Source organism: Arachis duranensis, chromosome 10 (genome assembly GCF_000817695.3).
Source record: "Arachis duranensis cultivar V14167 chromosome 10, aradu.V14167.gnm2.J7QH, whole genome shotgun sequence".
NCBI lineage: Eukaryota > Viridiplantae > Streptophyta > Magnoliopsida > Fabales > Fabaceae > Arachis > Arachis duranensis.
In genome coordinates, this window is record NC_029781.3 from 93,162,120 (window position 1) to 93,179,526 (window position 17,407).

General features: G+C 37.5%; 2 protein-coding genes across 2 annotated transcripts; one reads left to right on the forward strand and one right to left on the reverse strand.

The window, feature by feature from the left end:
• Positions 1–4,650: 4,650 nt before the first annotated feature.
• Positions 4,651–10,543, forward strand: LOC107470858 (putative phospholipid-transporting ATPase 9). The gene is made up of 11 exons (XM_016090280.3): positions 4,651–4,956; positions 5,340–6,673; positions 6,769–6,879; positions 6,983–7,259; positions 7,545–7,633; positions 7,738–7,846; positions 8,138–8,347; positions 8,491–8,616; positions 8,730–8,828; positions 9,029–9,220; positions 9,812–10,543. Exons 1-11 carry the CDS (start codon positions 4,651–4,653, stop codon positions 10,439–10,441), a joined length of 3,483 nt encoding a protein of 1,160 aa, XP_015945766.1. The 3' UTR covers positions 10,442–10,543.
• Positions 10,544–11,579: 1,036 nt separating this feature from the next.
• LOC107470859 (uncharacterized mitochondrial protein AtMg00310-like) lies at positions 11,580–12,131 on the reverse strand. Its single transcript, XM_016090281.1, has one exon. The coding sequence runs from the start codon at positions 12,129–12,131 to the stop codon at positions 11,580–11,582; it is 552 nt and encodes a 183-aa protein (XP_015945767.1).
• Between the last annotated feature and the right edge of the window lie 5,276 nt (positions 12,132–17,407).

A 17,407-nucleotide genomic window follows, 5' to 3' on the forward strand; every position in this document is an offset into this window, starting at 1 on the left:
AAACTACAAATAAAGAAAAGGAATATGTGAATTAATGTTGCATCATTCTCCACAAATTAATTTAGTCTTTTTAGAAATGCACAAGATTAGGTTATATTAAAAGGTAACATTAATATGAAAATGGCTTGTTTAAAGTATATATAGAGTAGAGAGAGAATAAAATGATATTGGTGTCAACTTAATTAAAATTATATTGTTAAATGATTGTTTATTGGAGTAACTTTTCATAAAATATACTATTGGACTAGGAGCTTATATATTGTAGATCAACTATGTTAAAATTAAAGGTCACACTTATAATGCCACAACAAAATTTGTCTATTTTTTTTAAATACTAGATAACTAGATTTTTTGAGAGTTTTGTCACTAAAATGAGGTAGCATATCTTTTAGTCCTTAATTTAGATAAACAGTTTAAGTCTCATAATTTTTTTTTTGTTATTAGAACCAATACCATTATCTTTCTACAAAAAATAAAAAACTAACAATTATCTTTATTTTTATTTTTTTAGTGTCTTTTTTTCATTTTTTTCTTGCCAAACTCCATTTTGAAATAAAATCAGCATCTTCCATTGATTCATTCTTTCCCCCAATAAGCACGGCACAAAATTATCACGGAAATTAAAAATTAAAAATTAAAAATTAAAAATCTCTTCCACTCCCCTCTAAATTTCTTGTCCTTATTCAATTCAGAATCTGGATCTTCATTCCTTGTGTTGATTATAATTGTTGCTTGAACCGTTGCCAACAAGGCAAGTAGTCAACAATTTGATTTAAAGATATTCACAAATTACAATTCATTTTGAATTTATTTTTTACCAAACCCTAAACCATTAACAGTCAACAACAATGGAAAATCAGCAGTAATAATAACTTGAACGGCTATGTTACACGTGGAAATTAATTTTTTTTGCGACTGAAATAAATTAAACAAAGAAAAACAAAACAAATAAAATAAGGAACTGCTTAAATAGAGGGACAGTCCCGTTTAAGATTACTCTTAAACTCCTTCCAAGGTGAAAGAAGTTCCACATGCAAAAGTTATAACTTTATCGCCATCTTTGCCAGAGTATCTGCCACCGTGTTTGCATCTCTCATAATCAAACGAAAGTCAACACGCCAATTTCAATACATGATATCTCTTATTTTGAGCACCAATGGATCAATAAACCCAAAACCGTCTTAAGTAACAAGATTAAATGCTTCCACACAATCCGTCTCACAAATAACATCTCGTTGACCCACATTCCAAGCTAAGAGATATCCTCTCCAAATAGCAAACAATTCTCCTTGAAGAATACTATTACTCTCAATTATTCCCAAACACCCCATTTGCCAGCTCCCATTACAATCTCTAATAACACAAGCAAAACCAACACTATCACCCGAACCAAAATAACTAGCATCACAATTAATCTTAAAAGTACCAATGGATGGGGGATTCCAAAAACCATTTAGAGTAGAGAGAAGGGACATACGTTGTAATTCAAAAATATTCCTAAGCTCCTTTTCTGAAGTTAATGCCAGACAAATCACTTTTTCCGGAGACCAAGTTTCATGGGGATTAAATATGTCATTATTCCTTGCTCGCCATATCCACCAAAGTCCCGAAAAGAACTTGAACGGATGCTCTCTGCTATGATACAAGAACCAGTTCTTCAAATCCAAAGGATGACAAGAAATATCCAACCTATACCAGACAAGCTGAGTTTTTGGACAATCCCGAATACAATGTAAAACCGATTCCTGGCTAGAAAGACATCTTGGACACCTATCCGATGACGACATCCCTCTTCTAAAGCGAAAACTTGCAGTAGGAAGAGCCTCATTAAGACACAACCAAGCAAAAAACTTATGCTTTTTCGGAACAAGCTGACGCCAAAGCCAAAGCCAATTCTCCCGCTCCTCCCAACCAAATAGCTGCTTACACAACCACAAGTAACCATTGCGTGAGTTATAGACTTTGGCAGTAGACCCACTCCAATACCAACCCACTTTCGAACCTGCTTGTTCATCTGGATTGTAAGAGAGAATATTACCTTTCAGATTTTGAGATAAAGGAGAATAAAGAGTATCCAAATGCCACCTACCAACTGACCAAATATCCTGTATCCGGAGATTCGAATCAGAAATATGAACATAATCCATCTCATTAGATAACCGTCCTTCTCTCCTCCAGCTAGAAAACTAAAGATTCTGGTTCAAATCTCCAATACACCAAGCAAACACATCCTTCAACACTTCCCAAGCCTTGCAAAGACACCTCCAAATGGGAGAGTCCTTGTTCTTAGGATAACTAAAACAGTCATATAGAGATGATCGGTACTTGGCATCCAACAATTGGACCCATAGCTTGTTTGGCTGCTGGAAAAAAGTCCAAACTAGCTTTCTAAGAAGAGCAATATTTACACAATAAGGATCTCTAATCCCCAAACCTCCATATTTTTTTGGAGTAACCAGTACCTTCCAACTAACAAGATTCAATCCTCTTCCATCAACTTGTCATTTCCAAAGAAAATTCCTCATCATAGACTCCAATTTACTAATGATTCCTTTGGAAAAAATAGAGACCTGCATCAGGTACGTGGGTATAGCAGCGGCAACAAAATTAACCAAGCAGAGTCTACCAGCCCGATTGAGTAAACTCCATTTCCAGCTTGCTAGCCTACTCCGAATCTTATCCAGGACACCATTGAAAGCTGAACGAGTCACCCTAGAATGGCTAAGGGTAACTCCAAAATACTTGCCCAAGTCTTGGACAAATATGATAGAGGATACCCCAGTGAAAACCTCTTTCCTTGTTGCAGAGACATTCTTGGAGTAAAGTGCTTTAAACTTCTCCACATTAATCTTCATCCCAGATGCTTTGCAAAAAGTCTCTAAACCAATATCACATTTTGCACTTGTCTCTTTGTAGCTTTACAGAATAGAAGCAAGTCATCCGCAAATATTAAGTGGGATATTCTTGGTCTCCCTCTAGAAATAGCAACCGGCTCCTACAAGCCCAAATCAACCTGATGACTAATAAAGCATGCCAATCGCTCCATACACAACATAAAAAGATAGGGTGACATAGGGTCTCCTTGTCTAAGACCTTGGCTAGGAGTAAAGCCATTCAGACGACTCCCATTCCAAAGAATAGATAAAGAATAAGCAGTGACACAATTCATAATCAGATTAAGTGTAGGAATAGGAAAACCAAAGCTCTTAAGGGTATGAGCTAAAAACCTCCAGTCAACTCTGTCATAAGCTTTCTCCAGATCAATCTTAAAGGCCAGTGTGCCTTTCTTTGATTTAGTCTTCTTCATAAAGTGGAGGACTTCTTGAGAGTTGATTTTTAGTATCAAAAATTATTTTTAATATGAAAAGAGAGATGGTGTTTTGGTTGAATATTGATATTTAAAGTGTATTACAGTATTGTGAAAATCATTCAACACGCCCTCACGTGTTGGCCAATATGTTACCACGTGTCCAACACGCCCCCCACGTATTGGTCAGAATGCTGCCATGTGTCCAACACGCCCTCCACGTGTTGCAACACGGCCCCCACGTGTTAACTTCTCTTCTACAAAATCCACCCATCTATAATTACACCAAATAATCTCATTTCCCAAAAAAAAACACCAAAATTTTTTTCACACAAAAAAAAATCAGCCTTTTAGTATCTATGTAATGTAATTAAGATATCTATTTTTTTATAGAAATATAAATACATTTCTTTAAAGACAAAAAATCATATATATTTTTTGGGACCTTTTATAAGATTACCGTGTATTTTGTTTATTTAGTGCTAGATACTAGAATCTAGGTAATAAAGTGGTGGATTTTATTGTAGTTGGCATCAAATTAGATACTTGACTAAAAAAAATTTGGGAAAGATATAATTATAACCAAAGTCAATTTAGAAAAAAACGGATAATTCTAAAACTCTATCATTTTAAATGGGTGGTTTATCTAAAAAAAACTATTAAAATAATAAATATAGGTAAGACAAATAAAAAAATGATATTTATGAATTTTATGTTTTATTGAAGTAGTAGAATTGAAGCTGTTTATAAGGGAAGACTTTGAACTAAGAACTGAGAAGTGTTTCTCTCCCTTCTTCTCATCTCAGCTAAGAGTCAAACTGACATTACAGTCAACATCTTCAGCTTCCAACTCAATACCAATAATCACCAAACAAATACAAATCATCATACACCAAACCATGCTTCTGCTCTTTCTCTGCTGAAAAATTCTCCTCCTTTTCAAGTTTCCATCTGTGCCCAAAACAAAACAAAAGGAACACTAATCAGTGACCAAGAAGAATATATGCTCTGTTCCCATATTTAATTTCTTCACATGATTTCATTTCCTTTTTTTTTTTGGGTTAGAGTCTATCCTTAATGGACAGGTGCACTTTTGTCATAAGAAAAGAAGTTAATTTTTATAATAAAAATATCTTCTTTTCTTAAATTACTTGGTTCCATTCCATTGGTTGTAGTTTAGTTTAGTACTTAAGTCTTTACAAATCTGGTTTTTGTTTTATTTTATCAAAGATCTTCACTTTTTACTAGATTATAGCCAAACAAACCTGAATTACCTTCCAAGTTTTGAACTTCAACTTCTTTTCTTTCTCTTTTTGGTGGTTTGTTTTACCTCTTCAAAGATAATGAGGCGAGGCCCTGGATTCTCAAGAATAGTATATTGCAATGGTGCTGAGGGAAGTGGTAATTTAGAACTCAACTATGGTGATAATTATGTCAGCACAACTAAGTACACACTTGCAACTTTTCTACCCAAATCATTGTTTGAACAGTTTAGAAGGGTGGCCAATTTCTACTTCCTTGTTTGTGCTATATTGTCTTTCTTCCCTGTTTCGCCTTATTCGGCTGTTAGCAATGTTGTTCCTCTTGTGGTTGTGGTTTCTGCTACAATGGGGAAAGAGGCTGTTGAGGATTGGAGGAGGTTCAAGCAGGTAAAGATTTTAGTTTCTCTGGTTTCTATGATGCAAATTGAATATGTTCTTGAGAGAGTTTTGAAGTATAGATACTTTTGTGCTCATAATTTTTTAACTGTTTTGTAATTTAATTAGTAATGTCGAATTCGGAGACTGTCTTAGGATAGAAATACATACATGATTGGAGAGATGCAAACTTGTTAGGGGAAGGAATGGGGTACAGGAAAAATGTTTTGATTATCTCAGTGTTTTTGTATTTTATGTGGCGTGACTTAATTCATGAATTGAGTGAGTGATGCAAGATGTAGAAACAGAAATGAATCTTAAAAGAGATTCTCAGAATCCTTATTTGGATGCTTTTTGTCTGCTACTGTTGATTATTAGTCCTGTAATTGCATCAGGATGTTGAGATGAACAACAGAAGAGTTAAAGTTCACCATGGAGAAGGTGATTTTGATCATTCCAAATGGAGGGATTTGAGAGTTGGAGACATAGTAAAAGTGGAAAAAGATGAATTTTTCCCTGCTGATCTCATCTTACTTTCATCGAGCTATGACGAAGCGATTTGTTATGTTGAGACCATGAATCTTGATGGAGAAACAAATCTTAAACTGAAACAAGCACTGGAAGAAACTTCAAAGTTGCAAGAAGACTCAAACTTCCAAAATTTCAGTGCTACCATCAAATGTGAAGACCCGAATGCGAATTTGTACTCTTTTGTTGGAAGCCTGGAGCTTGATGATCAACAGTATCCTCTTTCACCTCAGCAGCTACTGCTTCGGGACTCGAAGCTCAGGAACACAGATTTTATCTATGGTGTGGTTATTTTCACAGGTCATGATACAAAAGTTATGCAGAATTCGACAGATCCTCCTTCCAAGAGAAGCAATGTTGAGAGAAGAATGGATAAGATAATCTACTTCTTGTTCCTTATCTTGTTTTTGATTTCGTTTATTGGCTCAATTTTCTTTGGGATTGCAACAAGGGAAGACTTAGAAAATGGAAGAATGAAGAGATGGTACCTTAGACCCGATGATACTACGATCTACTATGATCCAAAGAAAGCACCAATTGCAGCAACTCTGCATTTCTTGACTGCACTAATGCTTTATAGTTACTTGATTCCAATTTCTTTGTATGTCTCCATTGAAATTGTCAAAGTTCTTCAAAGCATTTTCATCAACCAGGACTTGAACATGTATTATGAGGAAACTGACCAGCCAGCACATGCTCGAACCTCAAATTTGAATGAAGAACTAGGCCAAGTCGATACGATACTTTCGGATAAAACAGGAACTTTGACCTGCAATTCTATGGAGTTTATCAAGTGTTCTATTGCCGGGGTCGCCTATGGACAGGGTGTTACTGAAGTGGAGAGAGCTATGGCTAGGAGAAAAGGTCTAGAGTTGACTGAAGATGACAATGTTGCAAATTCTGAAGCAAAATCATCAATTAAAGGTTTCAACTTTATGGATGAAAGGATCATGAATGGAAATTGGTATAAAGAACCTCATGCCTATGTAATACAGAAATTCCTGCGCTTGTTGGCTGTATGCCATACTGCAATACCTGAAGTTGATGAAGAAACCGGTAAAGTTTCGTATGAAGCCGAGTCACCGGATGAGGCAGCTTTTGTTATAGCTGCTAGAGAACTTGGATTTGAGTTTTATGAAAGGACACAGTCAAGTATTATGCTGCACGAGCTCAATTCCGTATCAGGCAAGATTACTGAAAGGTAATGTTCTTGAACTTGTATGTGAAAGTCTGATTTTTCTTTCTTACATGTTTCTGAAACTTGAAATATGAGTTTTGTCTTTTCACCTGTGACAGGAACTACCAACTTTTGAATATATTAGAGTTTAGTAGTGCAAGAAAGAGGATGTCAGTCATAGTGAGAGATGAGGAGGGTAAACTACTACTACTTAGCAAAGGCGCTGACAGGTTCGAAATCTTGTTCATTGCTTTAGAAACTATCATTTCCATTTGGTTTGAAGATGTTAATTCAAAATATGAATCTGATTTTCTTTGTGGCTTTTGTGATCAGTGTCATGTTCGAACGACTTGCAAAGAATGGAAGGGAGTTTGAAGAGAAGACTAAGCAGCACATTAATGAATATGCTGATGCTGGTTTGAGGACCTTGATACTTGCATATCGTGAACTGGATGAGGATGAATACAATCAATTTAATAAAGAATTCATGGAAGCCAAGAACTTGGTGAGTGCGGATCGAGAGCAGATAATAGAGGAAATATCCAAAAAGATTGAGAAGGATTTGATTCTTCTTGGTGCCACTGCAGTTGAAGACAAACTTCAAAATGGGGTATGCAAATCAAATACTGTTTTCTAAAACTAGATGAAAGGGCCTACACTTATTTTTCAGCACTAAATTGAAACAGTGTGTTGCTTCTAGAAAAAAGTGGTTCTAACAACTAAAATCTATAAAATATTAAAATTTGATTATTTATGAGAATCTACTATTTCTCAATCACCAGGGCTACTGTGTCTATTATTTATATGATTTTGTCATGTCTTATTCTATGATAAGAACTTGTAACAGTTACAGTTCTTTATTTTGTGTTCTTATAAACTTATTTGTGAAATCTAGGTTCCTGAATGCATTGACAAGCTAGCACAGGCAGGCATTAAGCTATGGGTTTTAACTGGTGACAAAATGGAGACAGCAATCAACATCGGGTAATATTCATAGTCATGAAGATTCGACAAACTTTTATGTTGGTTGTTGAGGGCCTAAAACAATCCTCTGCTTATGTCATAATACTATGATGTCTCTTCTTCAGGTATGCTTGTAGTTTACTCAGACAAGGAATGAAGCAAATCATAATTAGCTCGGACACTCCAGAGGCCAAATCGTTGGAGAAAGCGGAGGACAAATCCGCTGCGGACACGGTAAACCTTATCTAACTGTTTGTCCTTACTAGCATTAATGGAAATATATTTGTATATCCTTTAGATGATAACAGAAAAATGGAAAAGCCTTAACTTAAAAACAGAACATGCAATTCTATATCATGCATTTCAGCTTCAAAAACATGCTTGAAAAGATTTTCATTTCAAGTGTTGATATAGCATAACACCATGTAATATTGTGGTATTTTACACATTGAACTTTGGATAATAATACTATATAAGATGTATGGTCATTTGACTGAATGAAGCTTAATATTACTGATTCTTCAGGCAATCAAGGAAATCGTTCTTCGACAATTAAGGGAAGGAGAGGCATTACTTTCTTCATCTAATGAAAACTCCGAGGCCATTGCTCTGATCATCGACGGGAAGTCACTCACACACGCGCTAGATGATGATGTTATGGACTTGTTTCTGGAACTCGCCATCGGCTGTGCATCGGTTATATGCTGCCGGTCATCTCCTAAACAGAAAGCACTTGTAAGTTTTTCTTGTTACTTGAATCACAAGAGTGTTTTGCTCTTATTTAAATCTGTCAATTGGAAAAATTCGATACATTCATGAAACAATAATGTATCTAGATACAATTCAGTTTGTGAAGTCATATTATTGTAAAATTTCAGGTAACTAGACTAGTTAAGACTAAAACTGGTAGTACAACTCTAGCAATTGGTGATGGGGCAAATGATGTTGGAATGCTCCAAGAAGCAGATATTGGGATCGGTATCAGTGGTGTCGAAGGAATGCAGGTAAAACAGCAACGTTTCTTTTTTCCTACACAACCTTAAATTGTTCTTCTTATTGTCATGACTATTTTGTATCTTGACTTCTTACTTTTCTTTTTCCACACCAAAATCTTCAGGCAGTTATGTCAAGTGATATTGCGATTGCACAGTTCCGGTTTCTAGAGCGCTTACTTCTAGTGCATGGACATTGGTGTTACAGAAGAATCTCATCAATGGTAGCAATGTTATCTTTAAAAGTCACACATCTAAAGCTTATGCTTCTCTATTTATATTCATGCTTTAAACTATAGGGTCTATATTGCAAGAATTATTGAAGTTGAAACCTGTTATTCTGCTTCTTTGGTTACTGCTACTAAGCTACTACAATTAAGAAAACTATAATTGGTTCTTGACATCTTTTATTATTATTTGACAGATCTGCTACTTTTTTTACAAGAACATTGCCTTTGGCCTCACTCTTTTCTTCTATGAGATCTACGCCTCGTTCTCGGGCGAAGCTGCATACAATGATTGGTTCCTGTCATTATATAATGTGTTCTTCACTTCTCTTCCTGTTATTGCCTTGGGAGTATTTGATCAAGATGTCTCTGCCAAATTATGCCTCAAGGTATCTATCTGTTTTGATTAGGTTTAATTACTTTGAAGGGGCTCTTATAGCATTCAATTTTCGATTAGGTCCTATAATTTAAAAAAGTAGTAATCATATTCCTAGTATGGTAAAGAAAATTTCAATCAAGTCTCCAAAGTTCAAACATTTTAAATCAAGTTAAAACAATTTTCAACTAGAAGTACTTGGGGTAGGAACTTGATTCGAAATGTTAAAACTATAAGAATCTGTTTGGAAATTTTTCTATTATAGAAGCTTGGTTACAAACTTTTAAACTAGAAGCTGCGTTTGCTTTTGAAAACAGAACAAGATAGGACAGTGAGAACATGACACAAAGGAGAGAGACACAAAAATTAATATTTTTGTATTTTGTTTAATGTAAGATAGAACAAATTATAAAAGGTTCAATTTACCTGATTTTCTTCCTCACACAAAATTTAGGAAAGAAAATATGATGAAAAATATAATGTCAGTTCTTGTATCTGTAAACAAATGCAACCATAGTGATTGTCATGAAACTGTTTGATTAAAAGGTTAAATTACTCTGCTTTGCTTGCTTCTCATGACATCATTTTGCTCTCATTTTTCCAGTTCCCACTGCTATATCAAGAAGGTGTACAAAACGTCCTGTTTAGCTGGAAACGAATCCTCGGCTGGGCCTTCAACGGAGTCCTAAACGCTACCCTGATATTCTTCTTTTGCGTCAAGGCAATCGAGTATCAGGCATTCCGAAAAGGTGGTGAAGTTGCCGGGCTCGAAGAACTTGGAGCCACAATGTACACTTGTGTAGTTTGGGTTGTTAATTGCCAAATGGCATTATCCATAAATTACTTCACCTACATTCAACACATTTTCATTTGGGGTGGCATTCTTTTGTGGTATTTATTCCTCTTAGCATATGGTGCCATGGATCCTACTCTTTCAACCACTGCATATAAGGTCTTTGTTGAGGCTTGTGCTCCAGCACCATCTTACTGGCTCATCACTCTTCTTGTTCTCCTCGCTTCGCTCCTTCCTTATTTCGTCTACGCGTCGATCCAAATGCGGTTCTTCCCTATGTTCCATCAGATGATACAGTGGATAAGGAGTGATGGCCAAGCAACTGACCCCGAATATGTTAATATTGTCCGGCAGAGGTCGATAAGACACACGACAGTTGGCTTTACCGCCCGTTTCCAGGCGTCCCAACGGCTTGAAGCCTCGAAACGTCTTCAAGTCTGAGAAGAACAAGGTATAATTCTTTTTGTTTTGTTGTATGAAAGATTCTTTAGTAGGAACAAAATGAATGTAATAACAATCTATGTAGTGTACATATTTGAGGTAGACATTGGTCTTCCTTGGGTTACAAGAAATCTCAAGGGTTATCCTTAAGAAACCACTGTCTGGTTTCTCTTCGGAAAATGAAAGAGGAATTTTGGGTCCATCAAAGATCTTATTAGGATACCTTTTTTGCGCACTAATTAAGTAATTAAATAGTCCAAAAAAAAATTGATCAAGGCATTTTTTTCCCTCAAAAGATAGATATTATTTTATTATTATAAAATAATAATGTTTCCATAAGGAAGTAAAAAGAAGTTGGGTATTCCTAATTATCACCAAATGTGATTGAAAAACAAATAGCTTAAGAAAGAGTAAAGTAAGAATAAAGAGAAATTGTTAGCATTCATCAAGTATGGCTATTGAGTTCACGCACTAGACTGCTGGCTTCTTGCACTATCTTTGGCGCTGGGCTTATTAATTTCTCTAAGACATACCTATTCCTCGCTTTCCAAATACTCCAACACACCGCTGCGATGAAGAGGATCTTTTGTCTACCTTCGATTTGAGCCGTTGTCCAAGATAATGCTCGTTGCCACCAATTGATGAAGGTCTCCTCTTCTCTCTGCCATAAGTCAGGGGTTATTAAGCTTAGACTCCAAATTATTGAAGACAGAGGGCATTGGAACAAGGCATGAGAAATTGATTCATTTTTCAGCATGCATCTTGGGCAAGTGGCAAGGGTGGATGCAAACCGGCTATGAATTTGTTGCAAAATCGGAAGCTTTTCATGAAGACTCTTCCATAAAAAGATATTAATTTTATGAGGTAATTTTAATTCCCAAATGCCAATCCATACTCTGTTGTTCTGTATGTTCTGAGGCATCAATGAAGTAGGAGAATGAAAGAACCCATAAGCAACTTTGTATCCTGACCCAACTTCGTATATACCAGATTTTGTCCAGCACTAATTAACTTCATCCTCCTCCTCTGTTGGTTTGATGGAAAAAATTTTATTGCATATATCAACTGGAAAAATTGACTCAATCAGGTTTTTGTTCCAGCTTCTATCAGGATTTAGTAGCGCACTAACATAATACATTTATAGATTCGGTGGGATTGTCACTACAGCTTGAGGGACATTAAAGGGCAATGGTGGTGGGAGCCAGGGATCATGGAAGATGCGGACATTAGCACCAAAGCCTATTTTCCATAACAAGCCTTTCTCAATAATCTTGCGGCCTTCAAGGACACTTCTCCAGCCCCATGACGATATGCTTCCTATCTCTGCATGTAAGAAATCTGTATATCTGAAATATTTAGCTTTGAACATTCTTGATAGTGTAGAGTTAAGGTATTTCATTAGACACCAATATTGTTTGCCCAATAAGGCCAAATTTTGTGCCCTTAGATCTTTGATCCCCAACCCTCCATCTTTCTTTGGTCTCGTCATTGTGTCCCATTTAATCCAAACCATTCTTTGTTCTGCGCCTTTTTGACCCCACCAAAATTGCGAGAGCATGCTATGAATCTCAGTTAACAGCGTGTCCGGGAGCTTGAAACAAGAGAGTGTGTAAATAGGAATCGCTTCCCCCACCACTCTCAATAGCGTATGCCTGCCACCTGAGGATAATAAACTTCTTTTCCAACCCATAATCCTCTTCTGAACTTTATCCTTGATAGCTCCAAAGGTTACTTTCTTTGATTTTTTAAACTATGGAGGGTAGCCCCAAGTATTTGTCTTGGGCTCCGATATGTTCAATATTTAGTGTCTGCGCAATTGCTAGTCTTGTGTTCTGAGGTGTGTTGTGACCGAAAAAGATGGCCGACTTGTTCAAATTGACTTTTTGCCCACTGAAGCCCTCGTAGATCTCTAGCAAGTCCAAAATGTTTTGGCTTGTATTAGGCGAGCCCTTGCAAAAAAGGATTGAATCATCAGCAAACAAAAGGTGATTAGCTGTTTGGCATCTCCGATTAACTTGAACTCCTTGAATTAATCTGTTTTGCTCTGCCTTGTGTAGCAAGAAGAAGGCTCTTCCGCACAAAAAAGAAATAGATATGGAGATAGGGGGTCACCCTGTCGGATGCCCCTATTTGGCCTAGAGTAGCCAAAAGGTTGCCCTTCCACAACAACAGTGTAAGAAACAGTCGTTACCAATTCCTTAGTCCCGTTAATCCATTTAGCATCAAAGCCCAACTTTTCCATGATGTACCATAAGAAGTGCCATTCAACCCTATCATAAGCCTTGCTTATATCTAGTTTAATAGCCATCTCATGATCTGCTCCAGTTCTCTTATTTTTCAAATAGTGCATACATTCGTGGGAAATTAGAATATTATCTGAGATGAGTCTACCTTTGAGAAAAGCACTTTGATTTGGGCTTATGATTTTATTCATAATACCTTGTAGTAGGTGCACCATAACTTTAAAAATAATTTTATACATAACTGAGGACAAACTAATCGGTCGTACCTGAGTCATGTCACTGGCATCTGGCACCTTTGGAATCAAACAAATTTGAGTATGGTTGAAGCTTTTTAGAATTCTGCCACTGTGAAAGAAACTTCGCACAGCCTTAAAAACGTCACCTCCAACTATATCCCAGAAAAAGTGAAAAAACTTAGCTGTAAACCCGTCATCACCAGGAGCACTCTGAGCATGAACACTGAACGTAGCTCTTTTGACCTCGTCCATAGTTACCGGCCTTTGGAGCCTACGGTTCATGGAAGCTGTAACCTTAGGCTCCAAATCCTCCAAATATGGATTCGGATCAACCGAACAAGAAGAAGTAAAAATATCACAGAAGTAGTTTTCAACTACCTTTGCAATATCCTCCGGTTTCGATGCAATCTCATTGTTCTTCCTAACTAATCTCCAAATTCTGTTCTTTCGCACCCTTGATTGAAATTTCTGGTGAAAGAATCTGGTGTTCTGATCTCCTTCTCTTAGCCATTTGACTCTAGATTTTTCTCTCTAATAGCTCTCTTCTTTCATATATGCTAGCTCTAACTTCTCTTCCAATCTGGTAATCTCCTCTCCCCCATTGATTCCAGCCATCCGCAACTCCTCTAGGCTAGCTTGAAGGTCCTTAATTTCTTTCTGAGAGTTTTCTTTGTGAGTTATCTGCCATTGAACTAATCTATGTCTACATTCTTTCAACTTTTGGGCCAAGAAGAACATACCGGAGCTTACTACTTCCATTTTCCACACTTCGCTGACAATTCTTTTGACATCATCTTCTCCACACTAACGTTCCTGGTATTTAAAACGCCTTTTACTATGCCAGGATTGAGGTTCAGTTTCCATCAAGATAGGAGCAAGATCCGAGCCTGATTCTGTGAGCCTGTGCACCACTGCATTCGGAAACTTCAGCTTCCATCCCATCCCTACTAAATAGCGGTCAAGCCTCTCCTTCACCAAATTCTCTCCTTGTCTTCGATTTGTCCACGTGAAAGGCCGCCCCACCATTCCAATATCCACTAATTCGTTGCTATCAATAAAATTAATGAATGTTGCAATGGTAGTTGCTGATTTTTGGCCTCCACCCTCCTTTTCCGCTTGACTTATTATAGCATTAAAATCTCCCACTATTACCACTTTTCCTTCTAGTTGTTGACTCATTGTTGTAAGCTCCTCAAACTGTAAGGCTCGAATTTGTTCCGAACAGCTCAAATGGATACCAATGAACGTCCATACCCCATTGTTTTTGAACTCCTTAACTTCAGCTGCTATAAAGAATTCCCCGCTGTTTATAATTTGAACATTGATGCTATCCTTCCAAGCTAGCGCAAGTCCTCCTGCCATTCCTGACGGGTTAAAAATATGCCAGTTTTCATAGGTGCATGTCCGGAGTTTTGCTTCCACCTGTCGAGATTGGTTCTTTATTTCACTTATGAACACAATCTCGGGGGAGTGGGATTTACATATCCCTTTTAGGGTGTGAATTGTCAGGGGTCTTCCCAAACCCCGATAATTCCAAACTATAGTTCTCATGGCGCCTTGGGTGCCATTTGTAGGCTGGCACCCTCCACCCCCTGTTCAACTGCATTTTCATCCTCTGTTCTTGCTTTCTTTGTAGATCCTTCAACTATACCACTCATCAACCTTTTTTTGGATCCAGCTTTAGTATCCAACCCTCCAGCACCTTGTCTTGCTAATTTTTCCACTTCCTGCCTTCCTCTGTTGTGAGACATTGCCCAACAGTGAATTGCATAGGTTGTCCTTCATCCTCCTTGGCATTGAACTGACCAGCTATGGTAACCTCCATGCATTCTGTTCTAGAGTTGGATGATTGAGGTGACTCAGGTGCTGTCTTGTTGCCAGCGTTTTGTGGTTTCAAACTTTGTTCCTCCTCTTGCATTGACATCCCTGCAAATTCCTCCAATAAGCAGTTTAAGACCGGCTTTTTCTTACGTTGAGTAGCCTTATTCTGATTCTGGGCTGAGTTGTTGAATGTTCTTTCTCTTTCAGAGTTAATTCGTATTTCCACTTGGCTGGCTTTAACACATTCGCCAATGTCATCCTCTTTTACCCTATCACTCTTTGTGTACTTCAGCAGATCATGGCAGTTTTTCACCTCGTGCCCCAATTTTGCGCAGTAGGTACATAACTTTTCAAGTCTCTCATAGCGCAATGCCACCTCTACCTCCTTTTTATTAGGTCCTGCAACAATTAACTGATCCCTCACTTTCTTGGTAGTTTCAATATTGATCTTGGCCTTTACAATCCTAGTTTCTCTGCCTCTCATCTAAAATTTACCTACCTCCAACAATGTGCCCAGCCTCTTTCCCAATTTACGTCTAACTTCGAGGGTTTTAAACAATTCTGGCAAACCCCAAAATTGAACCCAAACTGGAAAATTGAAAACAATCTCTTCATCACCGTTCTGATCTTCCTTCCATCTCTTGGCATGGAGCACGTAATCTTTGAATAGCCATGGAGAACCACGTTCAACACGCAAGACATCTACCTCTTTATTAAAAAAGAATTGGAAGTAATTGTCCCCTTTGTCACTTGATGAGCGGATAATTTATACGCTTTTTGACATTATTTTTAGGTAGTTTTTAGTAGGATCTAGCTACTTTTAGGGATGTTTTTATTAGTTTTTATGCAAAATTCACATTTCTGGACTTTACTATGAGTTTGTGTGTTTTTCTGTGATTTCAGGTATTTTCTGCCTGAAATTGAGGGACCTGAGCAAAGATCTGATTTAGGCTGAAAAAGGACTGCTGATACTATTGGATTCTGACCTCCTTGCACTCAAAATAGATTTTTTGGAGCTACATAACTCCAAATGGCGCACTCGCAATTGCGTTGAAAAGTAGACATTCAGGGCTTTCCAGCAATATATAATAATCTACACTTTATTCGAGTTTAGATGATGCAAACTGGCGTTCAACACCGGTTCCATGCTGCATTCTGGAGTAAAAGGCCAGAAATACGTCACAAACCAGAGTTAAACGCCAAAAACACGTTACAACTTGGCATTTAACCCCAAGAGAAGCCTCTGCACGTGTAAAGCTCAAACTCAACCCAAGCACACACCAAAGTGGGCTCCGGAAGTGGATTTCTGCACTAAGACTTATTTCTGTAAACCCTAGTAACTAGTTTAGTATAAATAGAACTTTTTACTATTGTACTCATAGTTTTGATCATTCTTGATCTTGGGATCAGGTCCTTTTCCCTATTTTCGAATTCACATGCTATTTGGGAAGGCTGGTGATGAGCGAATAATTTATACACTTTTTGGCATTGTTTTTAGTATGTTTTTAGTATGTTTTAGTTAGTTTTTATTATATTTTTATTAGTTTTTATTTAAAATTCACTTGTCTGGGCTTTACTATGAGTTTGTGTATTTTTCTGTGATTTCAGGTATTTTCTGGCTGAAATTGAGGGACTTGAGCAAAAATCTGATTCAGAGGCTGAAAAGGACTGCAGATGCTATTGGATTCTGACCTCCCTGCACTCAAAGTGGATTTTCTGGAGCTACAGAAACTCAATTGGCGCGCTCTCAATTGCGTTGAAAAGTAGACATTCTGGGCTTTCCAGAAATATATAATAGTCTATACTTTGCCCGAGATTTGATGGCCCAAACTGGCGTTCCAAATCAGCTCAAGACTGCCCGGCGTTAAACGCCAGAACTGGCACAAAAATGGGAGTTAAACGCCCAAACTGGCACAAAAGCTGGCGTTTAACTCCAAGAAAAGTCTCTACATATAGAAGCTTCAATGCTCAGCCCAAACACACACCAAGTGGGCCCGGAAGTGGATTTTTACGTCATTTACTCATTTTTGTAAACTCTAAGCTACTAGTTATCTATAAATAGGACCTTTTGCTATTGTATTTTCATCTTGGTTCTTCTGGTTCCCTCTCTGGGGCCGAAGCCAATGATCACCATTATCACTTATGTATTTTCAACGGTGGAGTTTCTACACACCATAGATTAAGGTGTGGAGCTCTGCTGTACCTCGAGTATTATGAGGATTGAATGACTGTGACGAGCTTCAAACTCCTGAAGGCTGGGCGTTAGTAACAGACGCAAAAGAATCACTGGATTCTATTCCAACCTGATTGAGAGCCGACAGATGATTAGCCGTGCTGTGACAGAGCGCGTTGAACATTTTCACTGAGAGGACGGGACTGTAGCCATTGACAACGGTGATGCCCAACATACAGCTTGCCATGGAAAGGAGTAATAAGGATTGGATGAAGACAGTAGGAAAGCAGAGAGACGGAAGGGACAAAGCATCTCCATACGCTTATCTGAAATTCTCACAATGAATTACATAAGTATCTCTATCTTTATTTTATGTTTTATTCATCTTTTAATTATCAATCCTCCATAACCATTTGAATCCGCCTGACTGGGATTTACAAGATGACCATAGCTTGCTTCATACCAACAATCTCCGTGGGATCGACCCTTACTC